The sequence below is a fragment of the Mchenga conophoros genome, linkage group LG7 (genome assembly GCF_057382185.1).
Source record: "Mchenga conophoros isolate Kocher_MC1m ecotype Shallow Benthic linkage group LG7, M_conophoros_male_GT1.1, whole genome shotgun sequence".
In the NCBI taxonomy this organism is placed as follows: domain Eukaryota; kingdom Metazoa; phylum Chordata; class Actinopteri; order Cichliformes; family Cichlidae; genus Mchenga; species Mchenga conophoros.
Window position 1 is genome coordinate 32,445,145 of NC_140532.1, and position 23,592 is coordinate 32,468,736.

At 39.9% G+C, this 23,592-nt stretch overlaps 1 protein-coding gene across 2 annotated transcripts; it reads left to right on the forward strand.

The window, feature by feature from the left end:
- Positions 1–22: 22 nt before the first annotated feature.
- On the forward strand, positions 23–23,024 carry st8sia3 (ST8 alpha-N-acetyl-neuraminide alpha-2,8-sialyltransferase 3). Of its 2 annotated transcripts, XM_085278923.1 has the most exons (5): positions 23–961; positions 10,448–10,477; positions 14,370–14,489; positions 15,791–16,348; positions 18,577–23,024. In XM_085278923.1, the coding sequence occupies exons 1-5, from the start codon at positions 708–710 to the stop codon at positions 18,857–18,859; spliced, it is 1,245 nt and encodes a 414-aa protein (XP_085135049.1). In that variant the 5' UTR covers positions 23–707; the 3' UTR covers positions 18,860–23,024. The 2 variants fall into 2 exon arrangements, with proteins under 2 accessions (XP_085135049.1, XP_085135050.1); XM_085278924.1 differs by lacking the exon at positions 10,448–10,477.
- Positions 23,025–23,592: the final 568 nt, after the last annotated feature.

The following is a 23,592-nucleotide window of genomic DNA, read 5'->3' on the forward strand; positions in this document are numbered from 1 at the left end:
TATAGACAGAGCGACACATGACGCCTCAGCTGCCTCCTCTCTCCTGCTCGCTCTCTCTCCGCATCTCTGCCTCCATCAGGACACGGAGCTCCGCCTCGGATGCTGCTGGAACTGTTTATCTGATTACCAGATACACGAGCTGCGCTTCCTTAAAGCGACACCCTGGCCTTAATTAATTACACTGCCAGAGAGAAAGAGAAAGAAGGAGAAGAGGAGAGAGAGACGCCGAGGATGCAGTGCCCACCTCCTCCCTGCAGGATGCCGCGAGCCGCCGCTTCATCTCCTGCCTCGAGGTTATGAACTGTAATCTGACCCTGCACGCCAGCAGGAAGACCCCCTCCTCTTCCTCCTCCTCCCCCCTCCTCTCCATCCTGGGATACATCCACGATCAGTGTGTCACGCGGGTTTTTCTTCCGCTTTCTCTCTGCATCACGCTCAGCTGATGAAACTGGCAGCAAACGCGCGTCCCTACAGCCTGCACGGCATCTATGGAAGGCGTTTTTAGGTCCGCGTGTGAGCGTCCTCTCTGCTGTGCTGGCGGCCTTCCTGTGTTTCTGCACTCCTGTTTCGCCGCTGGTACTTTTCCGCTCGCACGCAGCAGATGAAACCCCGACTCCCTGCCTCTGCGCTTCCTCCCCGCGTGGGCTCTGAGACCTGCGTCAAGCGCGCCTCGTCCTCTCCGCGCCCCCGCCGTCGCCGTGCCGCTGATGCGGTGCGCCTGGGTGCTCGCTTTCTCCTCGTCCTGGCCGGTTCCTGATCCTCTGGGCCGGAGGGCCAGCCTCCTCCATCGGGGCAGGATGGTACGGTTTGTGAGCGCGCTGGGGCTCGTCATATTCAGCGTGGCGCTGCTCATCCTGTCTCTCATCAGCTATGTCTCCATCAAGAAGGACTTCCTGTTCAGCACCCCGAGATATGGACACAACGGCGGACCCAGGATGTACATGTTCCACGCGGGGTTTCGGTGAGTCCAGGCCAGGCTGTGGACCTGCAGGTTGTTTGGATCGCAGCAGCTGAGTGTTTGCTTTTTATTTTTGCATCAGTAGGAAACCGTTTTTTGGCGTTGGTCACACTCAGGCGAAGGCCTCTCTGCTGGGTGAGGCCTGCCTGCTTTTTCATTTTTACTCAAGCTCATTTCCATAATTTACACTCAAGAATGTCCAGAAGTATGTGGACACCACATTCCCGTAAATAGCCTACATTGTAAATGTAAACAATGTCCACGAATTTAAAGTTGAATTAATACACTTAAACATCTTTGAACCTTAACCTTCTCACTCATTTTTGTGTCCACACACTTGAGCTTTAAATGTTTCATTTCATTTTTTTCTGAGTAATGAATAACTGCAGTTTTTATGACTTCCTCTTTGGGTTCAGTAATTTAGTAAATCTGTGCAGTGGGTCTTAGTCAGAGGGGAAGCATTTAAAACAGTGTAACCAAGGAGGAAGTGCTAAAATCTGCTGTTCCTCCTACTTAAGTAACTGCTGACTTTGGAGTCAGTCTGCTTAAGGAGAGACTCCAGTCTAAAGTAATAACTCCAGTAAGGACATTGTTAAAGACACGAGAAACAAAACTCTTATAATGACTCAGCAGTCTCAGAGAGTGTCCATGTTGTTGTTCAAAACTGTAGCTGTGTGTAAGGAATTCAAATTAAAGAAGATACTCTAACTCACCCGGGTGACCTTTACTTAGTTTTTGAAACATGTTGTACTTCTTAAGTCTAGCTTGTCTTGCACTTTTTTCTGGTTTAGACTTGAGATCCTGATTTACAGTGACGGAAAACCACAGTGTTAAAGCATACAGTTATACAACCCCAATTCCTCAAAAGTTGTGAATCTGTGTAAAGTGTAAATAAAAAAATAATAACATGATTTACAAATCTCATAAACACAAATCTAATCTAATGTTTAAACTGATCCAAGACTGGATAAGAAACATATTAGCTCATTTTGAATTTGATGGAAGGAACATGTCTCATGGTCATGCTTAACTCTGTAGCATCCCCACTACTTTTAACATTGGTCTGTAACTGTGTAACTGTCTGGGAACTGACATTCCATATGTCAGTTCCCAGACAGTTACAGACCAATGTTAAAACATCCATCCATCCATCCATCCATCCATCCATCCATCCATCCATCCATCCATCCATCCATCCATCCATCAGGTGACAGTATTCCAGACATATTTTTCTCCAGCCACAGTTTCTCCTGTGGATCCTGGGGTGCTCCCCGGCCAGACACAAAATATAATCTCTCCAGAAGGTTTTAGGACTACCCTGGGTTTTCACCCCAGTGCCCAGGAGGCATCCTATTGAGATGCCATACCCACCTTAGCCAGTACCTTCTGACATGGAGCAGCCGCTGTACTTAAGATTCTTCTGGAAGTCTGAACCTCTTACCTTTCCGTCACCTGACTATAATATCCCAAGATACTTGAACTTCCTTGCAACTCCCTTGCTTGAGGCAACTTCTCAGTTTTGGGTTTTATAAACTGCTCTCACCTTTTCTGTTTTGTCTCTTATGTGATAAGATTAATGCCACTTATGTCTGACAGTCAGCACAGGAAACAGCTGACATATCTCCCTAAAGTTGAAAAAAACAAACAAAAACAAAACCCACATGAGATCCATAACGAATATATTTATATAACTGAAAAGAGAACATCTATCTCTATGTGAAAGAACAGGAGCATGACTTCCTCTCTCTTCTGTTAAATTTCCAGGAAGTCAAGGCTACAGTTTCTAGCACCTGTTTAACAAAAATAGCAGCATGCTCTTCCTCCAAAATCTAAAATTATTTTCACTACAGATGTTGCTACAGATTAAATTTATAGCCTCCCGTTTCCCCGTCTTCATTCTAAGGTCAACTAAACTAAGAAAAGTCGAAACGGGGTCCACAGGCCCACACAGCGTGGTACATCCTGTTTACTGCTAATGCTACGCCTGTACTTGCAAGTGCAGGTGGGACTTCTGTATCACCCCCTGATTAGGTGAAAACAGATGATGGTGGCAATTTGATCAAAACACTGCAGAGTTGGTTCAGCTTAACATTTTCTATCAAAGTGTCCGTTTGTTATTGATCAATTTGCAGTTAATACACCGTAGAATGACACTGACTGCTTCCTAACTCATCACTGGTGGAAGGCGTTTTTTCCCCCACTGAATAAGGAGACAGCTTTGTCCTAATAAACCGATCTAAATGTGGTACACGTCAGTGTGTTTTCCAGTCAGTGTGAGTGTGTGTCAGCCTGAAGAAAAACAGGGCATCTGTCACTTAATCCCACAGCTGTGAACTAGATCAGCACTTCTCACTCTCATTTAATTTTATAAGTTTTATTCTAATGAAGGAAGACGTACGTTTTGCTCTTATAAAAAAAACCCATTTGCATTCATCAGCCGCTTTATTACACCCAACAAACTACATGTTAATGCAAATATCTAAATCAGCCAGCTACATGTCAGCAATCCAGTGCATTTAGGCATGTAGACATAATCAAGATGACCTGCTGAAATCCAAACCAAGCATCAGAATGGTGAAGAAAGGTCATAAAGTGAATTTGAATGTGGCATGGTTTTTGTGTTGTCAGACAGGCTGGTCTGAGTATTTTAGAAAGTTCTGATCTGCTGGGATTTAACTGCACAACCATCTCTAGGGTCTGCAGAGAATGGTTTGAAAAAGAGAAAATATCCAGAGAGTGGCAGTTCTCTGGGTGAAAATACCTTGTTAATGCCAGCAGCAGAAGACAGGGTGTCACTCCTCTCAAATAATAAGAAGAATCTGAGGCTACAATTTGCACAGAATGTTAGAAAAACATTGACTTGTCTGATTAGTCTGGATTCTGTTGTGGTGTCTGGATGAAACGGTCAGAATTTAGTGTAAACAACGTGAAAATATGGATCCGACCTGTCTCTGATCAATGGTTCAGACTGATGGTGGTGATAGTAGTGGTGGAATAGTGTTGTGGATATTTTCTTGCCACACTTAGAGCCCCTCAGTATGTACTGATCATTATGTAAACACCACAGGCCACCTGAGTATTGTTGTTTATCATGACCATCCCTTTATAAGTACAATGTACCATCTTCTGATGGCTGCTTCCAGCAGGATAACGCAAAATGTCACAAAGCTCATTTGTGCCGCAAAGAATTAAAGCAGTTCGGAAGGTAAAGGGGTGTCCAAACTACAATATCAAGGTGTACCTAATAAGGAGTGTATATTCCCAGTGTTTACGCAGGACTTCTGGCTAATATATGAACCAAAGACATCAGCGGGTTCATCATAAGTGGTTTATTTAGTCATCAGTCATTTAGACACACTCAGATTACAAAGTTCTCTCAGATTTGACCTCATCTGTCTCCAAATTCCAGGTTTTATACTAATTCTACACCAGTAATGTGTTCATTGTATAAAAGTGGCAAAATTGATGTAAATCCTCATACAAGCCAGTATTACAGCTACTGTCAGGTCTGTCTTTAAAACATTATTCCTCATAAAGACTGATTATAAACATTAAGGATTAGCTTGAGTTACATTTACTGCAGGAACTTACAGTCTAAATACAATGTAAAGTGCATTTCCACAACATTAATTCCATCAGTACAACAACATGTCATCAGTCATGTCACACTCGCTGCTCTGTAGCTTCCAAATTATCTCTCCTCCTCAGTGTTAGGCTGATCTTCCTACAGATGTTTCACATTCAGTAAGGGGGGTGGGGAGTATTTTGTGAGCCGCTGGAAAGTTTTTAAAGTGAAACATCTGTGCAGAAAGTAAAACATCCTAATAAATAAGCTGTCTCCCTACGGTGGCCCCTAGAGACAAAGCATGTACAAACTCCAAAACACTTACAAATTCCAAATAGCACACACAAACTCCAAAACACATGCAAAATCCAAAACATGTGCAAACTTCAAATCCAGGACGCTAGGGGCAGTGTTGAACTCGATTTGCAAAATAAACGGCAAGTTTGTTGCAAACACATAGGCTCTAGTCTCCCTCGCGCTTCCCAGGTTGCCTAGCAACCATGATACTAACAGCTGGAAACGTGTCATACAACTTTGTTTGACAGAAATGAAGGAGAACATTTTTTTCATTTGTTTGTTTGTTTCTACAAGAGCTTTGTGTGATTTGATAAGTATCTGAGGCTGAGACCACAGGACAGTAAAACATGATTTTTGGGCTTCATTTCTGTACTGAACAGTCATTTAAGATTAGCTAGTAAATAACAATTAGCTAATGTTGTTCATGAGACTAAAGTCATATCACTTTTGTAATGTAAATATAATATGGCCAATATTATGGTTATTATATTAATCATTATTAGCTATTACAGCAGTGAACATGAACTCTGTGTCAAATACTGAGCCTCAGTACAGATTCAAGTTGCAGTTATTTATATGTCTTATCACCTTAAATCTTCACTGCCAAATTTATTTGCCACTGAAGCAGAAGGATGGCATCTGAATAAAACCTCTCTTGACATGCCTAGATGACATTAAAGCTTGGTTGGCTCTAAACTTTTTAAATTTGAATGAAAACAAAACAGATTTGTTGGTGTTTGGACCCAGTGGCCCCTGTGAGTCCTCTTCTATTGATTTAGAACCCCTGGAAGTTTATTTTAAACCTGTTGTTACTGCCCTTGGTTTTAAGTTGGACCAGTCCATTTTTATCATTTAAGGCGACTGGCAAGAGTGAAATCTTTTCTTCCTAGGCAGCACTTTGAAACCGTGATCCATGCTTTTATTTCTTCCCCTGTGGACTACTGTAATGCACTTTATGTGGGGGTCAGTCAGTTGTTACTCTGACATCTGCAGCTGGTTCAAAATGTATATTGACAGTGCATATATAGATGTATCATATATAAGAGACAAATGTTGTTCCTTCAGTATGTTGGCATTACTAAATTTGGCTCAATGCTTACATACATGTGTAAAAAGAAAATGTAAAAGCTGTGATAACTGTTTCTGATAGAATGAAGAGTAGACTGATATATGAAATATTCCTTTGAGAAAATCAGACCATGTCATAACTGCTTTAAGTCATACAGAATAGATATCAGAGCCTTAAACAGGCTGAATTCTGCTAAATGGGTCAAACTGGGCAGAAAGTATACAAACACATAACATCCTTATAGAATATGATGTAACACTATAGATCAACTTACCTCAGAATATATAAAGCATATAAACAATTACAGCAATATGATGCAACAAACACAGCAGTGCTACTAATCCAAAATACTCAAAGCTTCATAGAACTGAAACAAACATTTATTTTTAGCTCCATTCTGCTGCTGATACAGACTTTAGGTTTCTGAACATTAAACTTGTTGCTGCCTTTCATAGTGTGTAACTTGAAGGCCCTGAGTACTTTCTCCCACACTGAAAACACTGGGAGGATACAATTATTTGAACATTACCTAATAAGAATGATTCAGGACAGACAATTAGTTATGTTAAACTTTCCTAGCAGTCCTTCAAAAACAGGGAACAGTCTGTCTATTCTCTCCATCTGTCAGCTGCTGCTGGCTCTTCCTCCTCCTCTTCCTCACACACTGTTGAGTTTGTCCTGGTGGATCATCAGGGGTGCAAAGCCTCACAGATGATGTGCAGCAGTGGGTCCCTCAGTCTGTCCTCACTCTGGACATTTGCAGGTGTCACACATAGAAATCAAATGTGTGATAAGCTGCAGGATTCAAACACAAGTGTAACTTATAAACACATGTTCATACTTTTATTCCACAATCAGAGAGAAAGAAACAGAGAGAGAGTGCAGGACAGACAGACAGGTTAAAGTCTCAGGTGTATACACTGCTACAAAACAGTACAAAAGAAGGAGGATTTAGTGTTTGTGTCATTACGAGTGCTAAACAAGAACAGTGCCCAGATGGTACAGTGGACACATGTGTGACTCCTGTGATTAAAGCATCTTTCTTTCAGCTTAACGAGTGAACCGTCAGCTGACTGACATGACTGACTTTAATTACGCATAAAATCATCAGATTCTCTGTAAGATTAAAGTCAGCTATTGAACGGCGTATATTTTGAAGTAAAGGCTTTAAAACCAAGTTAGTACAAACATCGCTAATGTCACATAACTTTCCCGACATGTTGCCAACAGTAATGTTTTAATGTTCATCATTATAAAAACATTTGCGCTTAAATAAGTGACATAATATTCAGTACTTACTTCTGAAAGTTTACTCTTTGTCCGCTCCGCTTCCGCCGTTTTTTTTCCGGCAAAATTATCCACACCACCGCCGCGCTATGAAGTCTGGGATATGTTGGGCCATGAAGGCTACACCGACCCATCCTTAAAATTCAGGGGAATTAAGGACACATTTGAGGGCCGCATTTCGAGCAGCCTTTGAATTGGGACAGCCTTCGTCGTGTTGCTGTGACGTAATCGGCCTTAAAATGCGACCTTTAAGGCTGCAGACCCCAAATCCGGTCATTGGTACTTCCTGGCTTGTGTAGTTACTAGGTAGCAAAAGCTCAACACTGCTCCTAGCGTCCTGGAGCACTTCCGTTGTGTTTTGGGGTTTGCATGTGTTTTGGAGTTTGTAAGTGTTTTGTATTTTGTACGTGTTTTGGATTTTGCATGTTTTTTGTATTTTGTAAGTGTTTTGGAGCTTGCATGTGTTTTGGAGTTTGTAAGTGTTTTGGAGTTTGTAAGTGTTTTGGAGTTTGTACATGCTTTGTCTCTAGGGGCCACCGTAGGGTCTCCTGTATACAGTGCTTAACACATTCATTAAACCACCAACAAATGTAAAGTTTATACCACAGCTGCCCTAAATTGTCAGTAGTGGTAATTACCAAAAATCATTTTTATATTTCTGATACCATCAATACACCTGTGTGCACAAGCTGTTAATCAAAATTATATTTTTAATTCTAAAATATTATTATTGCTATCCCTGAAATTTCAAATGTACACCTAAAAATAGTAAAGCACATTATTATTATTTTATCAAGATTACAGTTTTACTTGATTACTTACTTCCTGAAAAGAAAAAAATGTTTTAGTGGTTGAATGTTATTTGTGATTAATTTGGAATTTTTCAGAGAGATCGGCCATAAAAAAAAAAATTCAAATAATTTTTTTTAGTTTTAAACAAGTTTTTGAAATATCACACACACACACACACACACACACACACACACACACACACACACACACACACACACACACACACGCTTTGTCCAAATATTTATAGTGTTCTGTTTGAAAACTGCATTTGAAAGCACAATTTCCTTTTAGCATTAGTTGTGATGCAAAAGTACAGAAACTTTGCTCATAAAAAAGTGAAGTGAAAAAACCTGAGATTAACTTGGGGGATGTCCCCTTCCAGGTCATCTCTTTGTGCAGCTTTGCACAGCTTCCTGCATAGCTCCTTTCCATTTTTCACCATTCACTCGTCTTAGATTTGATGATTAGAGCTAAAACTCTACCTCCGACCCCATGAACACAAAGTGGTCCACACAGCCCAGACCTTGGAGGTGGCCAGGTGTGCTCAGTTTTCTAAACTGGATTCCCAGCAACTTTAGCGACTTATGTTTCATGTTTTGATTGGTTCCTTAAACTTTCCTTTCAGCCTGTTGTGTGGCAGGTCTCATCTGTAGACACTGGAGATGTGGTGTGGTTTGCTTCCAGTCAGTCACACTGGCACCACCTGGGCCCAGTCTAACAGTGCTATAAGCCCTCAGTGTGGTTCTCCTCCCTCAGCCACCTTTTGGATGTTGTTTGGTCTTTTATTTGATTTTCTACACTACACCATACACCATTTCTTTACTCAAGCAATCATTTATACCACTGATTGCATTGATTACACACACCAGTTCAAGTTCTTTCCTTGTTTCCTAAATTTGAAATAGTTTAATTGGCATTTGTGTGCATCCCCTTGTGAGATTTCACACCAATGCTGGAGAACTAGAGCCCATACAAGTAGCAAACAAAAACCTGGATGATATCGAGGACTACCACAACAGTGGCCTGGCCAGCAGTTGGTGTGGACCGGGGATGGCTGGTCAGCAGCTACTGATTGACAGACCTGATGGATAAAAATATAACTAAGAAAGAATGATAAAAAAGTCACCAAATATACAAGTGTGTGTGAAACAATGAACCACAGTCTAATGCACTTAAAAAGGTGTTGACATTTTTCTGTCCAGTCACGCAGCAGACAGTCATTTATCTTAGAATATGAACAGAAAACATCAGGAGCTGCTTTTCACAAAGACTGATGGCAGAAATCACCTGTGCTAAAAAAAAAAAAAAAGGAAGAAGAAGCAGGTTTTAGTAGGGACAGTGCAGCTGAGCTCCACAGAAATCTGTAAATCTTTGCTGTCCGACATGTTGGGTCATGTGCGATGTTCAAACAGCGCAGGTCTGATGAGGGCTCTGTAGGCCGGCCGGCCGTCCTTGGCTGATTTGATTTACAACACGAGTGCCGCATTCATTTTCCTCCCGCCTGTAATAATTTTCCCCCTCGCTTGCTACCATCGCAGGCCAAGGTTACGCTCAGAGTGAGTTAGATGTGGAGCAGAGCAGCATTTTTAAAAGAAAGCAGTTTGTTAGTGGACAAGTTTCTTGTCATGTTGTTGCAGCGTGAGCCCTAATTTATCATCAGGAACTTGGTGATTGCTCTGATCACTGTGCAGCCATATTGGATGGAGAAGGTTTTAGTCCATGTCATGGACTTTCTGCCTGCCAATCAATATTACAATTCAAATGATATTAGTTATCTTTGCTGTTATATCTTAATCAGGAAGAAAATGTCACTAGTTTCTCATTGCTTTCTTTCTGAAGAGGAATGAAAGCAATGCCACAGCTTCTGAAAGTAAATCATGCTGATGAGCTGTTTTGTTAAGATATAAATAATCTCAAGGTTTCAAGCTATCTCTCAAATCACCTGCTTTGTATACAGTAACAAACATAGCTAGATGCAGGGAGCTATAGTTATGGAGCTTTTCTTTTTTTGCATAGTCTCTACATGTGATGTAATCTCAACCAAGAGCTATCTCACTCAAAACCACATGTACCACCAGCCTCTTAATTGTACTCGCTGAAACATCAGAGGGTTAAAAACATCTTTCAGACTCTTGTAACCGATCCATTTTGCCAATGCGGAAGTTTCTTAGAAAAAAAAATGTACCGCTGTTCTTGATTGAAAATGCCTGTTTTCACTTTCCCATTACAGTGAAAGTATTTTGTTTAAATCTGTGCTTTGTTGTGTGTGATGATTGGAGGTCTTCTTATTTTTGATACTGCTGTCACAGTTATAAATGTGCTGTTGAGCCATTTAGATGATTTGCGGTGAGTATTTGAAACGCACTATAGCCTCTGCATGCCTGGTCTCCAGCTCCAAAGTGGTGGGTGTCATTTGAAATGTCAATGAAGAACGAGTGAGTTATTTATCTTTTCTTTTTGTTTCACGCCCCTCCTGCAGTGAGAGGCCACCTCGCAAACCCGACCTGAGGTGAATAAAGAGTGCTGATGCTAAAAACGGAAGGATGCAGTGCAAGCCTTTCTTTTTTTATATCCGGGTTTATGTCAATCACATATGTATCAAATGGGTATATGTATGTCAGTCGACTGCTGTTAAAGCTTGACCTGCCAGCCTACTTACCATCTTTCAAGTCAAATCAAAATTAAGATCACGAATGCTCACTTGAGCCCTGTTAATGTTGTGGTGCTGAATTTGACATGGCATGAAGAAATGTACCATATATATATATATATATATATATATATATATATATATATATATAAATTAGATGTATATTTGTATATTGTAACCTTACTCAGTTTAAGCAGAGGTTGCAAAATGATTCAGCATTTCATTGTAATCTGTGAGCATTATAATTTGAGCATACACAGCTAAATACATTCAAAAATAAGAAGTCTTACATACAAGCTTAGATCCTTTCCAACCTCCAGTTTGTAGAGCTTTAATGGTAAAAATTGTATTTCATGCTGATTCAGATTCAACTCCTAAACTGCAAAAAATGTCTGCAAAAATGTCAGATGCTACAGCAACGCCTGAGTTGCACAGACATAATAGAGGCCGAGCCACCAGTTCATTAGGGGAAAATGTGCATTCTCTAATTGGTGGCAAGTGACTAGGTGGCGGCAAAGAACTTCGTTATGATTGCTTTAGTTGCTAGCAGATTGTTGCCTGTAGTTTGCATGAAAGATGCCAACTTTTATAACTTTTATAACCTTTGGGGTTATGTCAGAAAGGGTATCTGGTTTTAAAGTCTAACAAAACAAATATGCAGAGCTACCTTGTGCTAATCTTGTGTTGCACTGTCTAGCTTCACTGCTGCTCAGAGAGTAGTTGGCAAGTGTTTGCAGACAGGTTGGTGTCTTCCATTCAAACTACAGGCAACCATCTGCTAGTGAAGAAAGCAGTCATAAGCTGTGTCCCAAAACGTAGGCTGCATCCTTCGGAGGCCACATTTGAAGGCCAATTACGTGACAGCCAGGCGACGAAGGCTGTCCCAATTCGTCGACTGCTTCAAATACGGCTCACAAATGCGTCCTTCATTTCCCCAAATTTGAAGGATGGGTCGGGTGTGTCCTTCGTGGCCCACCATATCCCAGAATAAATAGCACGGCTCAGCCAATTTCAGTTTCCAACAATGGCGGCCGCTACTAAGTTTTAATATTACTCTTATTGCTCTTTCTGGGTCACAAAATAAACTTTTAACATATTTTCAGACGAGAAAGTAGCCATGTAAACTTCAAATATCTGCTTGGTTTATCAAGACATCGCATATTTGCAAAAGTGCTCCGACATTTTCGGAGACGTCTTTTACCCACCCGCTTGATAGCTAGCCGGGGGGTTCAATGGTCACTCGAGCCGGCAAGAGCAGCGGACTCCCAGCTTCATCGTTTTCAGACCCTGCTGTCTTTCACTACTCAGGTTAAACATGATATATAAGTCACTCGGATAACTTAAAAATGTAATTTTTTTTGAAGGCTAGACCGTCCCATTTCACAGCCTCGCACTTCCGGCCTTCTCGGTCTTCGAAGGACCCGGCCCAGGCTGGGTCCTCCGAAGGATGCGGCCTACGTTTTGTGACACAGCTATAGACTTTCAAAAATCTCAAGCAAACTCCATGCCAACTGGTCAGGGAGTGCATATTTTTCCCTAGCAACCAGTCATTACTGGCTTGCCTGGTAGGACAGTCCAAGTTACCTCTGTTGCTTTCTGGACTGTCCTAATGCAGTCACCTGCACGAACCTGGTTCTTCATGGAGGATAAACATCAAGGACTTCAAACAGTATTTGATCAACTATTATTTGCCTATGTCATACTAGAGACCTAAAATCTTGACATTTTGAAGTTTAGTCTGTGGCAGGAAACTAGTCTTAATGACTCAGTTTTCCCAGACAGGGATTAAGCCTTGGAATAAAACTTTCCAGTGGAGACCTTCATTGAATTTTTGTTTTAGTCTAGGCTTAATTCACTATATACAAAATGTCGAGTTTTCATTGCAAAAACCCGGTGTATAGAAATTCTTTTAAAATACTTACCTGATGAATCTCTTTGTTGAGTCTAGGTTTTATTACAAATGTTCAGGACGATTATCATTACCGAGAAATTAAAGTTGGGCCTTCTTGCACTGCAAATAAAAATGTTCATCTTAACACGTTTGTTTTGTCATTGATGTGAATCAGTGTTTTAAAAGCATCCCAAACACAGACACAGTGAATGAAACTGTATTAGGCTGAACAGTCAATATTTCCTCAATGTCACTATGAATAACTTGTTAAGATGGACAGAGTTGATGCAACTGTTTGGCCTTATTGCTCATTTTTCCACAGAATCCCGAAGAGTCTATTCTTTGACTAAACCAGATTCGCATGCAGGAAAGAGACTGAAAGTCTGCATTTACATTGAGCTGAGTGTAAATGAATGAGCTGTTTTTCACTGCAGCTGATTTCCAAATGAACAGAATGATAGATATTTGCAAAATGGCTCTTTAAAGTCTTGCACATTTCAGTAAGTTTCTTTTGGAAGCATTTTAGCTTTGTGGAGAAAAAGACAAAATCTGATTTATGAATGGAGAGTTCCCATCTACAGTTCCTGTCTTATTTATATTTTCATGTAATAGTTTTAGCCATATTGTTTTTGTTACTTTTATTAAAACATCACTGTAAAGAAGTTGTGAAAAAACACCAGCTGACAATCAGACAGGTTTTTAAACAATTCAGCATTTTTGGTTCCAGGTATTTGCCCAACTAAATATCATTGAGTATTTGTGGCTGTAGCAAGAAAGGCTGGCATGCATGCTGCATGCACGAGGTGCGATCAAAAGATGCTTGGCCATATCAGTGCAGTCCCTACTCATTAACTGGACTACTGGCCAGATTTGCATCCCTGCAACTTCATCTTTCTTAAACTTTCTTAAAAATGCAAATAAAAGTGGAATGACTAAAGTTTTGACACAGTGGAAGAAATCAAGTGCTTATTGTAGAAGGAGTCATGCTGACCTTGATGGAAAGATTGTTCAAATTTGATTTTTATTGACTACCTTAGAACTTTCTGATCACACCTCACATACTTTGTGCAAGAAGACATAACGACATAACAGTGCAAGAAGCTGCTTCTCTGGATGGGCTCCAACTCCACCGCTTTGGACTGCTGCTAGTGACTGTAATCCATGTTCTGCTCTGCAGCTTTGGTGAGCTCAGTGTAGTGGCATCAGCTCCTTACCTTTTATGGATCACTGGGCAACACTCTGTAGTTGGTGGTATTGGACACTCTCTCTCCAGAACAGAACAACATTTACAGTCGCCAGCTGCAGTTCAAGGCACTTGTCGGTGTCTGAATGGTGCTGAGGACCCACCAGAGCATAAAGCTGACCAGCATGCAAGTGTTAAATGCTATATGAAAAAAAAAACAAAACTCAAAACACTTGGGCACTCATACCAGTATAATATGCATGTTTGAAAAAAAAAAAAAGATTTCTTTAATAATTAGCTTATTCTTAAAAAACACGCCTGTTGACTTCATGTAAAGATATGCACAGGATGAATATTTCTGACACACTAAAAGTGTATTTAGTATATTTATTCTCAGACTGTTGCTGTACTATTGTACAGTTTCTAGTTTTATTCAGAAGCCACTAAGCCACAGTTTTTACTACCAAATAAAAATGTGTTTATATCCTGGCTTGGTCAAAACCTGCCTGATTGCCTGACTTTTTGTTATTATGTCCATTTGATGATATTCAAAGCTGCTTAATGGTTTACCAAAAAGCTAAAATGCTTCATAAAATATTTCTAAGTGCAACTGCATGATTTACTTTTATTAAAAAGAGGACCAAGTTAATTGACATGTCTCTGCCTCCTCTGTGCAGCTCCCAGTTGGCGATGAAGTATTTGGATCCAGCTTTTACTTCTCTGACCAACGCTCTCAGCGAGGACCTGCAGAACTCATCTAAATGGAGGCACAACAGCACTGCTTTTAACCAGCAGAGGTAGAACACACACACACACGCACACACACACGCACGCACGCACGCACGCACGCACGCACGCACGCACGCACGCACGCACGCACACACACACACACACACACACACACACACACAAAAACTGTCTCCTGCATTGGTTTCTGATGGTCTTGAAAGCTTAACATGCTTTTAGCACTCCCAACAGCAAGTGTTAGTTGTGAAAAAGTTTGCCACATTTTTTGTGTTAGTGAAAGCTTTGGGTAGCTGTTCAGAAACACTTCACTGAATCCGAGCCCAGTATCACTTCTGTTTACTGATTGTGGACCATTTTGAAACTCTTCTGGATTAGTGCAAGATATTTTTTGCTAAATGAAAGCATGAACTTAAAATTCATCTAGTAGATTTTTCTTTGTGGATAGGGCTGCTACTGACCTATATTCTACAATACAAAAACATACAAGTCCAAGCTATGTGTAGTCATAGCGAGTCACATTAAAGTCCAGAAGTTTGATGCTAATCTAAAGAAGTTTCAAGTCTGAAGTTAGAGCATCACTTAAGTCAGTTAAGTGTTTAGTCACATTTTAAAATACATCCTCCTGCTCTAAAACTGAAGGCACTTTTCTCAACAGACTCCTGTTTAGTAGAGTTCGCTATCAGCCAATGAAGATACCTTAAACCTCTTAAGATTCTTTTTAATGGCCACCAGGGGGCAATACCTGTGGTTGCAAGAAAGATTTTTGATAAGAAGTCTCCGGGAAATTGGCCTTCTGACCTGACCTCAGTAAATAGTTTCTTGATGAGTTTATGGGCTTAGTCAAATAATAGTCTCAGATTTAGGTTACTCAAGGCAATCCTACAATCATATCTGCCTCTTGCTTCTCACATTTGGCTTCAAAAGACAAAGATGGTCATTACGAAAACACTCAGATAGAGCCATCAAAGCAGGACTTTGGAACTGTGGTTGACATCATGTAGCTACATCCATTTTTTATACTATCTATGGTTACCACCAATTATCAGACCCAAATCTATTTGTGTCAAAATAGAGTTCAATGTGCCCACACAAATACAAGATACAGGGTAAGAACTCTGGTGCCAGCAAAGTGGAGGGAGGAGAGCCTTTCTTCCTGAAGATCGACTACATATCAGCTTCCAGTCCTACTGCCATCACCTTGTCTTGTTTATTTATTTTTGTCCACCTGGAACAACTCCCAGCACACTTTCGCTGCACATGCTTTTGTAGTGTTCTACCTGACTGACTTTCTCTGTGTTGTCTGTTGTAGTTAAAAAAAATCTCAACAAGGCAATATATTTCCATCTTGCAGGAAGGAGATCTCTCAGTACATCGACATACCCCACAACTTCACGCTGACTCGAGACTCAGTCCGAATCGGTCAGCTGATGCATTATGACTACTCCAGCCACAAATACGTCTTCTCCATCAGCGACAACTTTCGCTCTCTCCTCCCGGAGGTCTCACCAATCCTCAACAAGCACTATAACGTATGTGCTGTGATTGGCAACAGCGGCATCCTCACTGGCTCACGCTGTGGTCCCCAGATTGAGAAATACGACTTTGTCTTCCGCTGCAATTTTGCGCCGACTGAGATCTTTAAAAAAGATGTTGGGCGTCGCACCAACATGACGACCTTTAACCCCAGTATCCTGGAGAAATACTATAACAACTTACTAACTGTGCAGGACAGAAATAACTTCTTCCTTAGCCTGAAGAAGCTAGATGGCGCCATTCTGTGGATCCCGGCGTTTTTCTTCCACACGTCGGCCACAGTGACGAGAACGTTGGTGGACTTTTTTGTGGAGCATAAAGGTCAGCTCAAGGTCCAGCTCGCCTGGCCTGGAAACATCATGAAATATGTCAACAAGTAAGAAAAAGCAGACTATTAAAGTACATTCAGGTGTTAAATCATTAATATCTAGTACGTCATCAGTCCACATCTCCACATGTGATCACTATGTCATTAGTAGCAGTAAAACATTTTATAACTCTACTCATTAAAAATAAAGATGTATACTTAATATAAATTTGGCTGATCTCCTCTTCAGTGTCTTCTCCATGTGCACCTCTGGACCTCTTCCAGATGAGGAATTTGCACTTATATTTGTATGTCTGTGACGTACACTGTATTGTCTTCATTGTGTTATAAAAACAAAAACTCTACAACTTTAGTTTCACATTAATGAAGACTTCAAAAAGCCAAGCCGGAAGAGGAACAGAGCTGCATAAGGAGGCAACCCTGATGGCCAAGACTGGCCAAATTAGGACTGGCCATCATTTCTGTGTGGAGTATCCTGAAGGGAATAAATGGTTAAGAAGATAGGGGGATGGTTTTAAGTCAGGAGTCTGTGTGGACAGATTTGTTTTTGAATATAACCCCCCAGTGGCCGTTAGATGAACTGCAGTTTTGGCCTTTTATTTTCTGAGGTTGTAGCTGAGTTTTTACAAATTTTGTTCTAGGGTACATATTTGTGTTCACAGTAATGAGGAAACATGTTCTTCAGTCCAACAACGCAATTTATTGATGACTTTAATAGTTTTTGGACAACAGTAGGGTTGTTGGCTGATAGATTAATTTCTGGATTTTGGTCTTTAATTGATTTGTTTGACAAGGAAATCTCCATCATCAACGTGAACATTAGGTTTACTAGATAACTTTTTTCTAAATATGTCTTGTCATTGTCATTGGTAATTATTTACCTTTTACCTATGATGATACTCACATTTCATAAGGTTGTCAAAGTGACCTGTTGAAGTTCAAACTGAGCACCAGAATGTGGAAGAAAGGTGATTTATCTGATGCTGAACGTGGCATGGCTGTTGGTACCAGACGGGCTCTGAGATTTTGGAAACTGCTGATTTGTGATTTTTTTTCCAAACAACCATCTCTAGGGTTTCACATTATCGATAATGTTAGTAGATCAATATAGACTAAAATCTAAAGGAATGGTTCCAGTATGTTTTTGAATCTATGCCATGAAGGATTAAGGCAGTTCTGAAGGTAAAATGGGGTCCAACCCACTACTTGAATTAATCTCTGAGTTTATTGCATAGCTCATTAAGATTAACAGCTGATCAAATTCGGTGCTTTCTGCTTGTTAAAAATGGACATGCTCACAACTGGATTTCATTTCCGCCCGGTTAGCTTGGTCGTCCCTGTCTCTTAGCATTTAAAGGCTGTAGCTATTTGTGCTTTCTCTCTGTCTGTGTTTTTAAATGTCCCTCATCCACCTCAATCCTGTTTAAAGAAACTAGTAGAAACTGGCTGACACGTGGCTGTTTTGTATTGAGCTGTATTCTATATGTCAAAAGAGGAGATTTAGGCTCCAAAGCCGGATTATAAGGAAACAGCTATTTAGTGAAAGGTATGGCACACAGCTGTAACAGTGTGTGTGGAGAGAGGGGGATTTAAGTTGGGTTCTTAGTGTTGTAGTGGCAGAATAGGGCTGCCCGTACAGTAGTCTAATCTTTACCAATCCCATTAAGTCTACCTGCTCTGGAAGAATTACCACTTTTAAGCAGCTCAGACGGCTTTCAGCGCTGTAAGGACTCTTGAAGCCGCTTTTGTTTAGGCCAGTTTGGAGAGTTTCCCCCTTTGTGATTCTTCAGAGCAAAACTGCCACATTAAAGCTTCAGCAGATTATGTCCTATCAATAGAGTCCTATTTTCAGAATTTTTGGGAATGATTTCTAGAAAAAAGCAGACAAAAGTGGACAGGATGATATTCCTTTATCTCCGTTTACCAAAATTCAGGTTTTTGCCTAAACTGTTCAAAACAAGGGGGAAATAACTAGGAACAAAAGCAGGAAGTCGATGCTAAAAAGGATCAAAACACAGCAAAAACATTGCAAAAAAAGTACAAGGAACATGTCACAGATAAACTCAGTGGTTTGTTGCAAATCCTTGATTCTAATATTCTTTAATTCTAATAATCGCTTTGCATTTATTTGCCACTTAGTTATTAGGTCATAGCATTTTTCAAGTGTTTAATAGTAAAAGTGATATAATTCACTTTAAGAGTGAATAAATAAAGTTGTGAGTGCCTGAATTATTAATTTAATCTGTGACCAGTCTCTTGTCATTCATACTCCACAGCTACTGGAAAACCAAGCAGCTGTCGCCGAAGCGCCTGAGCACAGGCATTCTGATGTACACGCTGGCTTCTTCCATGTGTGACCAGATCCACCTGTACGGTTTCTGGCCCTTTGGCTGGGACCCGAACACAGGCAAAGAGCTCCCCTACCACTACTACGACAAGAAGGGCACCAAATTCACCACCAAGTGGCAGGAGTCCCACCAGCTGCCAGCCGAGTTTAAACTCCTCTACAAGATGCACACAGAAGGACTGCTGAAGCTCTCCCTCTCCCACTGTGCTTAGGGATAAAACTGTGGCAGGTACTGTGCTCCTTCAGGCTCCGATCCAGCACTTCCACTGGCCGGAATTACAGAAAGGGTGAGACAAGCAAAGTTGGGACTCCTGCCGTTTAGTCAAAGGCAACAGCTTGACTGTAAGGCTGAGTTGGTGCAGTGGAGATCAGTCTGAGATACCAGAGCAAAGGCTCGTAATCGTGTGCTCAAGATGAACTGTGACAGCTCAATAAACAAGCAGTGTGTTAATTTTCTACTGCTCATAAATCTACAGCTGAACAGCACTGCGTTTAGTTTCATTTTACCACAAAAAGGTGGACTGTCATACAAAAGCTGGTCTTCAGACGAGTGTCACAGTGCTGAATCATTTAATAGCTTTTTAATTGCAGTCGTGGTCTTTCACAGAACTAATGCAGACACATGCAACATAAAACTGCTCCATCCAGAAATGACAGCATGTAGGCCAATCAGATTCAAGCACATAGATCCAGGCATGGCAAAAAACATGATTTTGTGGCTGTTTTCAAAAATTGCAAAGTGCTGTCTTACGTTCGTTATATATTATAATAAACAGCCGTGTGGCGCTGGGGTTTGGTAAACCCTCAAACTCAGAGCTCTGACATTTTGGGTTTTTTTTTTCTTTGGTTTCTTTGCTGTTTTTGGTCTGAAAACAACAATGCTGGGATCATCCGCATGTCAGGGACCACACTGACAAAGTCTGGAGGTTGGATGTATGCAGGGTCCTGACAATATCCTAGATTTTATTTTTGCACATTAGAGTCATATTAAGAAAAGAAGATGAAGCTTGATGAAGATGATGATGAGATCAGAATACACAGCATTTTGCCTTTGACCAAGATACATTATCAGTCTACATATCTTTCTGTTTTCAAAACTTCTACAGTGCCACATACAAAGGAGAACAAAAGGAGGGACCAGGTTTGGCTTTCTTTGCTCCACCTGACAGCTCCAACATCATTATCAGTCTTTCCTTTTGCCATGTCTGCTGTTGTGCTATATATATATATATAAGAACGCTCAGTCTCTATATTTAGCACAGTGAAAGGATATAGTAGATCCTACAGTAGTGCAATCGGTGCCTGGAGAAGTCTCTTTTTTGTTTATTTAAGCAGCAGGCATGATATAGTATAAACGCCCTGTGCTACAAGCACTAAAGTATGAAAAAACTTATTGCATTTGCACTTCACTCTCCAAAAACGAAGTAGTATTTTACATATATTCACTTAACTCTATCTGAGTTTGTGTCCATCTGATGAATACAAATCAATTTTTCTTTCTCCTTTTAGTCTCATTAGCTCATTCCTTATTCCCGTTTCTACCCTGCTGTTTTTATTTGTTTGTTGCGTATGAGTGGTTTGATAACCTTTGATTTCTAAAGTGAACCTACTGCTAATGTTAGAGCTATAAACAGAGTAAACCGTGGAGTTAACGTCACTTTAAAAGATCTACTTTTAAAACAAATAACTATACGTTTCATAGGGATAGTAGGGCTGAGTGATTCTTTTGAATATCATTTAGGAAAAACAAGATAATTGGATTAAGTGTTGGAGATGGAGCCAAGACGATGAAAAGAGCTACTTTGGTCAATACAATTTCTGTAGAAGTAAATTATGACAAGGTTTAGGAAAGGCTAGAAGCTCTGAAAGGCAGGTTGGTACAAAGCAGAGTTTGCTTTGCAGTCAAAAGCAATTCAATTCTCTACAACTATTTAAAATATTTAAAATTATTTATTTATTTATTAAATTAAATAAATGCATGATTCTTGAATCAATAATCACATTAAATAATCACAATTACAAACAATCCCAAATCCCAGCTGATCTGTAAAGTTCAATCACAGACTGTATTTAAATGATGGAAATTGTGACGTCACAGTTGATTAGTGCGGCAAGGAAGCTAATTTACCATATTAACTTATTTTTTTAAAAAAACAACATAAATTCAGTATAACCTGAAACTACCAACTGAGCCAAGTCATAAGAAAAGTGTTCACTTCACATGGCAAGAAAGCCGAACTGCTGAAGTTGCCCCCGACTGGCTTTTAGAAATAATGTAGATTTAAGGTACTTCTGTATGGACCCAGAAGCTACATCCAGCTTTTTTAAATGCAGTTTAAGAGTCCAGCCCAGCTAGAAAGAAATAAAAAGACATTAATTTAAGGTGACTAATAAAAAGTTAATTTAAGATGCATCAGCAAAGCTTCTTCTTCTGCTTTTACATGGAAAATAGTTCCTATTATATTTTATTCAAGTCCTCTTTGATAGAAGTTGTGGCATTGTAGTGTAGTGCCTCCTGGATGACCACACGGGGCCTCGCCTTCTCCCTTTGATGATGAAATTTACATCACTTAAAACTTTTAGCTGCTTGTCTTTAGCATCGTGTTTTGGGCCGCGTACAATTCACCACTTTATGCCAGCAACAACGAGACTTTTTACAGACAATCAGATTGAGCCACGAAGACATTCAAGAGGGAATTAGCATTGTCAGCGCCATCGACACAATGTTAAAATTCTTGTTTGCTGTTTTGTAAAATGGGCTGTGTGGTGTTTAGATTTACCTTGTTACTCAGTAAAACAGTGAACCTGCCACAAGTGAATGGAAAGAGTTTAAAAATATAGTATAAGAATAAGATGTGTTTATATTTGTGTTTATTTATTAGTTTTTTTAAATCATGTCTAAATTTTATTTTGTGTAAAGGGACAACACTGGTAAATGTACAGGTTGTTCATTTTAGCAGGAAGACATGTGTTCCCTCTTCCATACTGTTTTTTTTTTTTTTTAAAGAATGACGATGATGCAAGTCCAGATATTTGACTGACCACTGGTGGGTCCATTGAGACGCTGTTATTTTGAACCTTTACTGTTAGAAAATACTAGTAAGACAATGGAGAGAGCCTGAAGTGGTTTTAACCTCAACTTATGATCAAGAATCGGTAGATTAAAGGTCGTCACTGGCACGAGACTCTGTTGCTTATCTGTTGATGTAATTGTGGAGAGTTGAGACTTTAACATTGAAATAAGATAAAGTTATTATAAAGGGGTTTTTTGTGCTTACACAACAAAGTCTTTGTTTGTCGGCTTGTTCATTGGTTTTATAAAGTATAACAAGCACAAAGATAAGACAATTAAAATATCAATTTTCTTACTGTCATTAATCCCTGTTTGTAGTTGTTACAGAAATGTGCACATTTTTCACAATATATCCCAGGAGGCACTTTTCATTTCATGGGAAAAATCCACCATCGATGTAAAAGTTTTGGCACTCTTGGCTTTCCATACATATTTGCATCCACATACTCAGGTTTTTGTGAACAGGTACAGTTAGACAAACTTCTTTTATCATTACTTCCTTGAGTGTTTTGTGGTATGTTAATCTTTTTCTCTTTTTTTGCTGTTGCTTCTGTGTATGTGTGTTTACAAATCCATCAAATACTTTTTCATTTGTAGTTAATTAGAGATGATTTAAGACACCACATGCTACATGAGAGAAATTCCATCATAAGCATGTTTTGTTTTTAGGCACATCAAATATGAATTATAATTTTTTTTACATGCTTTTTATCTCCAAGGGAGAGTTGTGTCTTTGTGGATTTTTAATTTTTAACATTTTTTGAGTTTTGCAAAAATGAGGGAAACTGGGACTAATTTTGTAATCTGCAGCTCAATTTTTGCTGGATTTCACTTATTTTTCCTTTTAGTGTCCTAAAATTTTATTCCAGAAAGATTAAATATGATGTTTTAGGGAATTAAAGACATAGAGATTGTCGTTGTGAAGGTTATGCTATTTTCTGACTTGAGCTGAGTTTTACAAGATGTTCTCATGTTTTATTTTTGTCTTTTTTCTTCTTTCTTTTGTCATCTTTTATTTTTGTAGTGTAAAATAATAGTAAAATATCAGGTAACAGCTTTTACAGAATGTATTTTTTCGCATTGTGAATGAAACTGATGCCGGCTCCATTCACGTCCATGTCTTCAGAGACCAATGGAGGAAGATTCGTGCAGGAATAACATAAACTAGAACCACTTTTAGATATCATAAACAATATGCTGTAGATTTAATAATAAGTTTAAATCATCCAGTACTTGAAAGAAACTATATCTACTCTGTATTTATTTCATTATTTAGTCATTAAATGAATTAAATGATCAGTTTGACAATGTGAGTGGTGTCTTCTTCTCCTTTGTTTGTTAAAAAGATGAAAACATCTTTTTCCTTCCTTAGTCAGCACAAACTGAAATAATTCTAAAGCTGGAAGCTGCTGACTGTGGTGGGAAAAATAATCTCGGTTCAGAAAATGCTCAACGTTATCAGCAGTAAACACTGATTTGTCCACGTCGCACAGAGTAAAACCCGCTCAGTGACCTTTAATCTACACGAGGGAGGACACGGAGGTCCGTGTGCCATCACACGTCGACACGTCTAACGCTGATGTGACTGCACATCATTGCCTTCCAGTGAAATTTTTATAACTGTTATGCAAAACAGGGCAACAAATGGCGATGCAGTGGATAGCTTTGTTGCCTCCCAGCAGGAATATCCTGGGCCTGGGACTTTGGAAGTTCTTCATTCTGTCTGCTTCCCTCCACAGTTCGGAGATATCCATGCTAGGTTAATGGGTGATTCTAAATCTCTCTTTTAGCCCTGCACCAGACCGGCGACGTGTCCAGGGTCCATCGTTTGCCTTATGACAGCTTTGATAGGCTTCAGTCTCACTACTACTT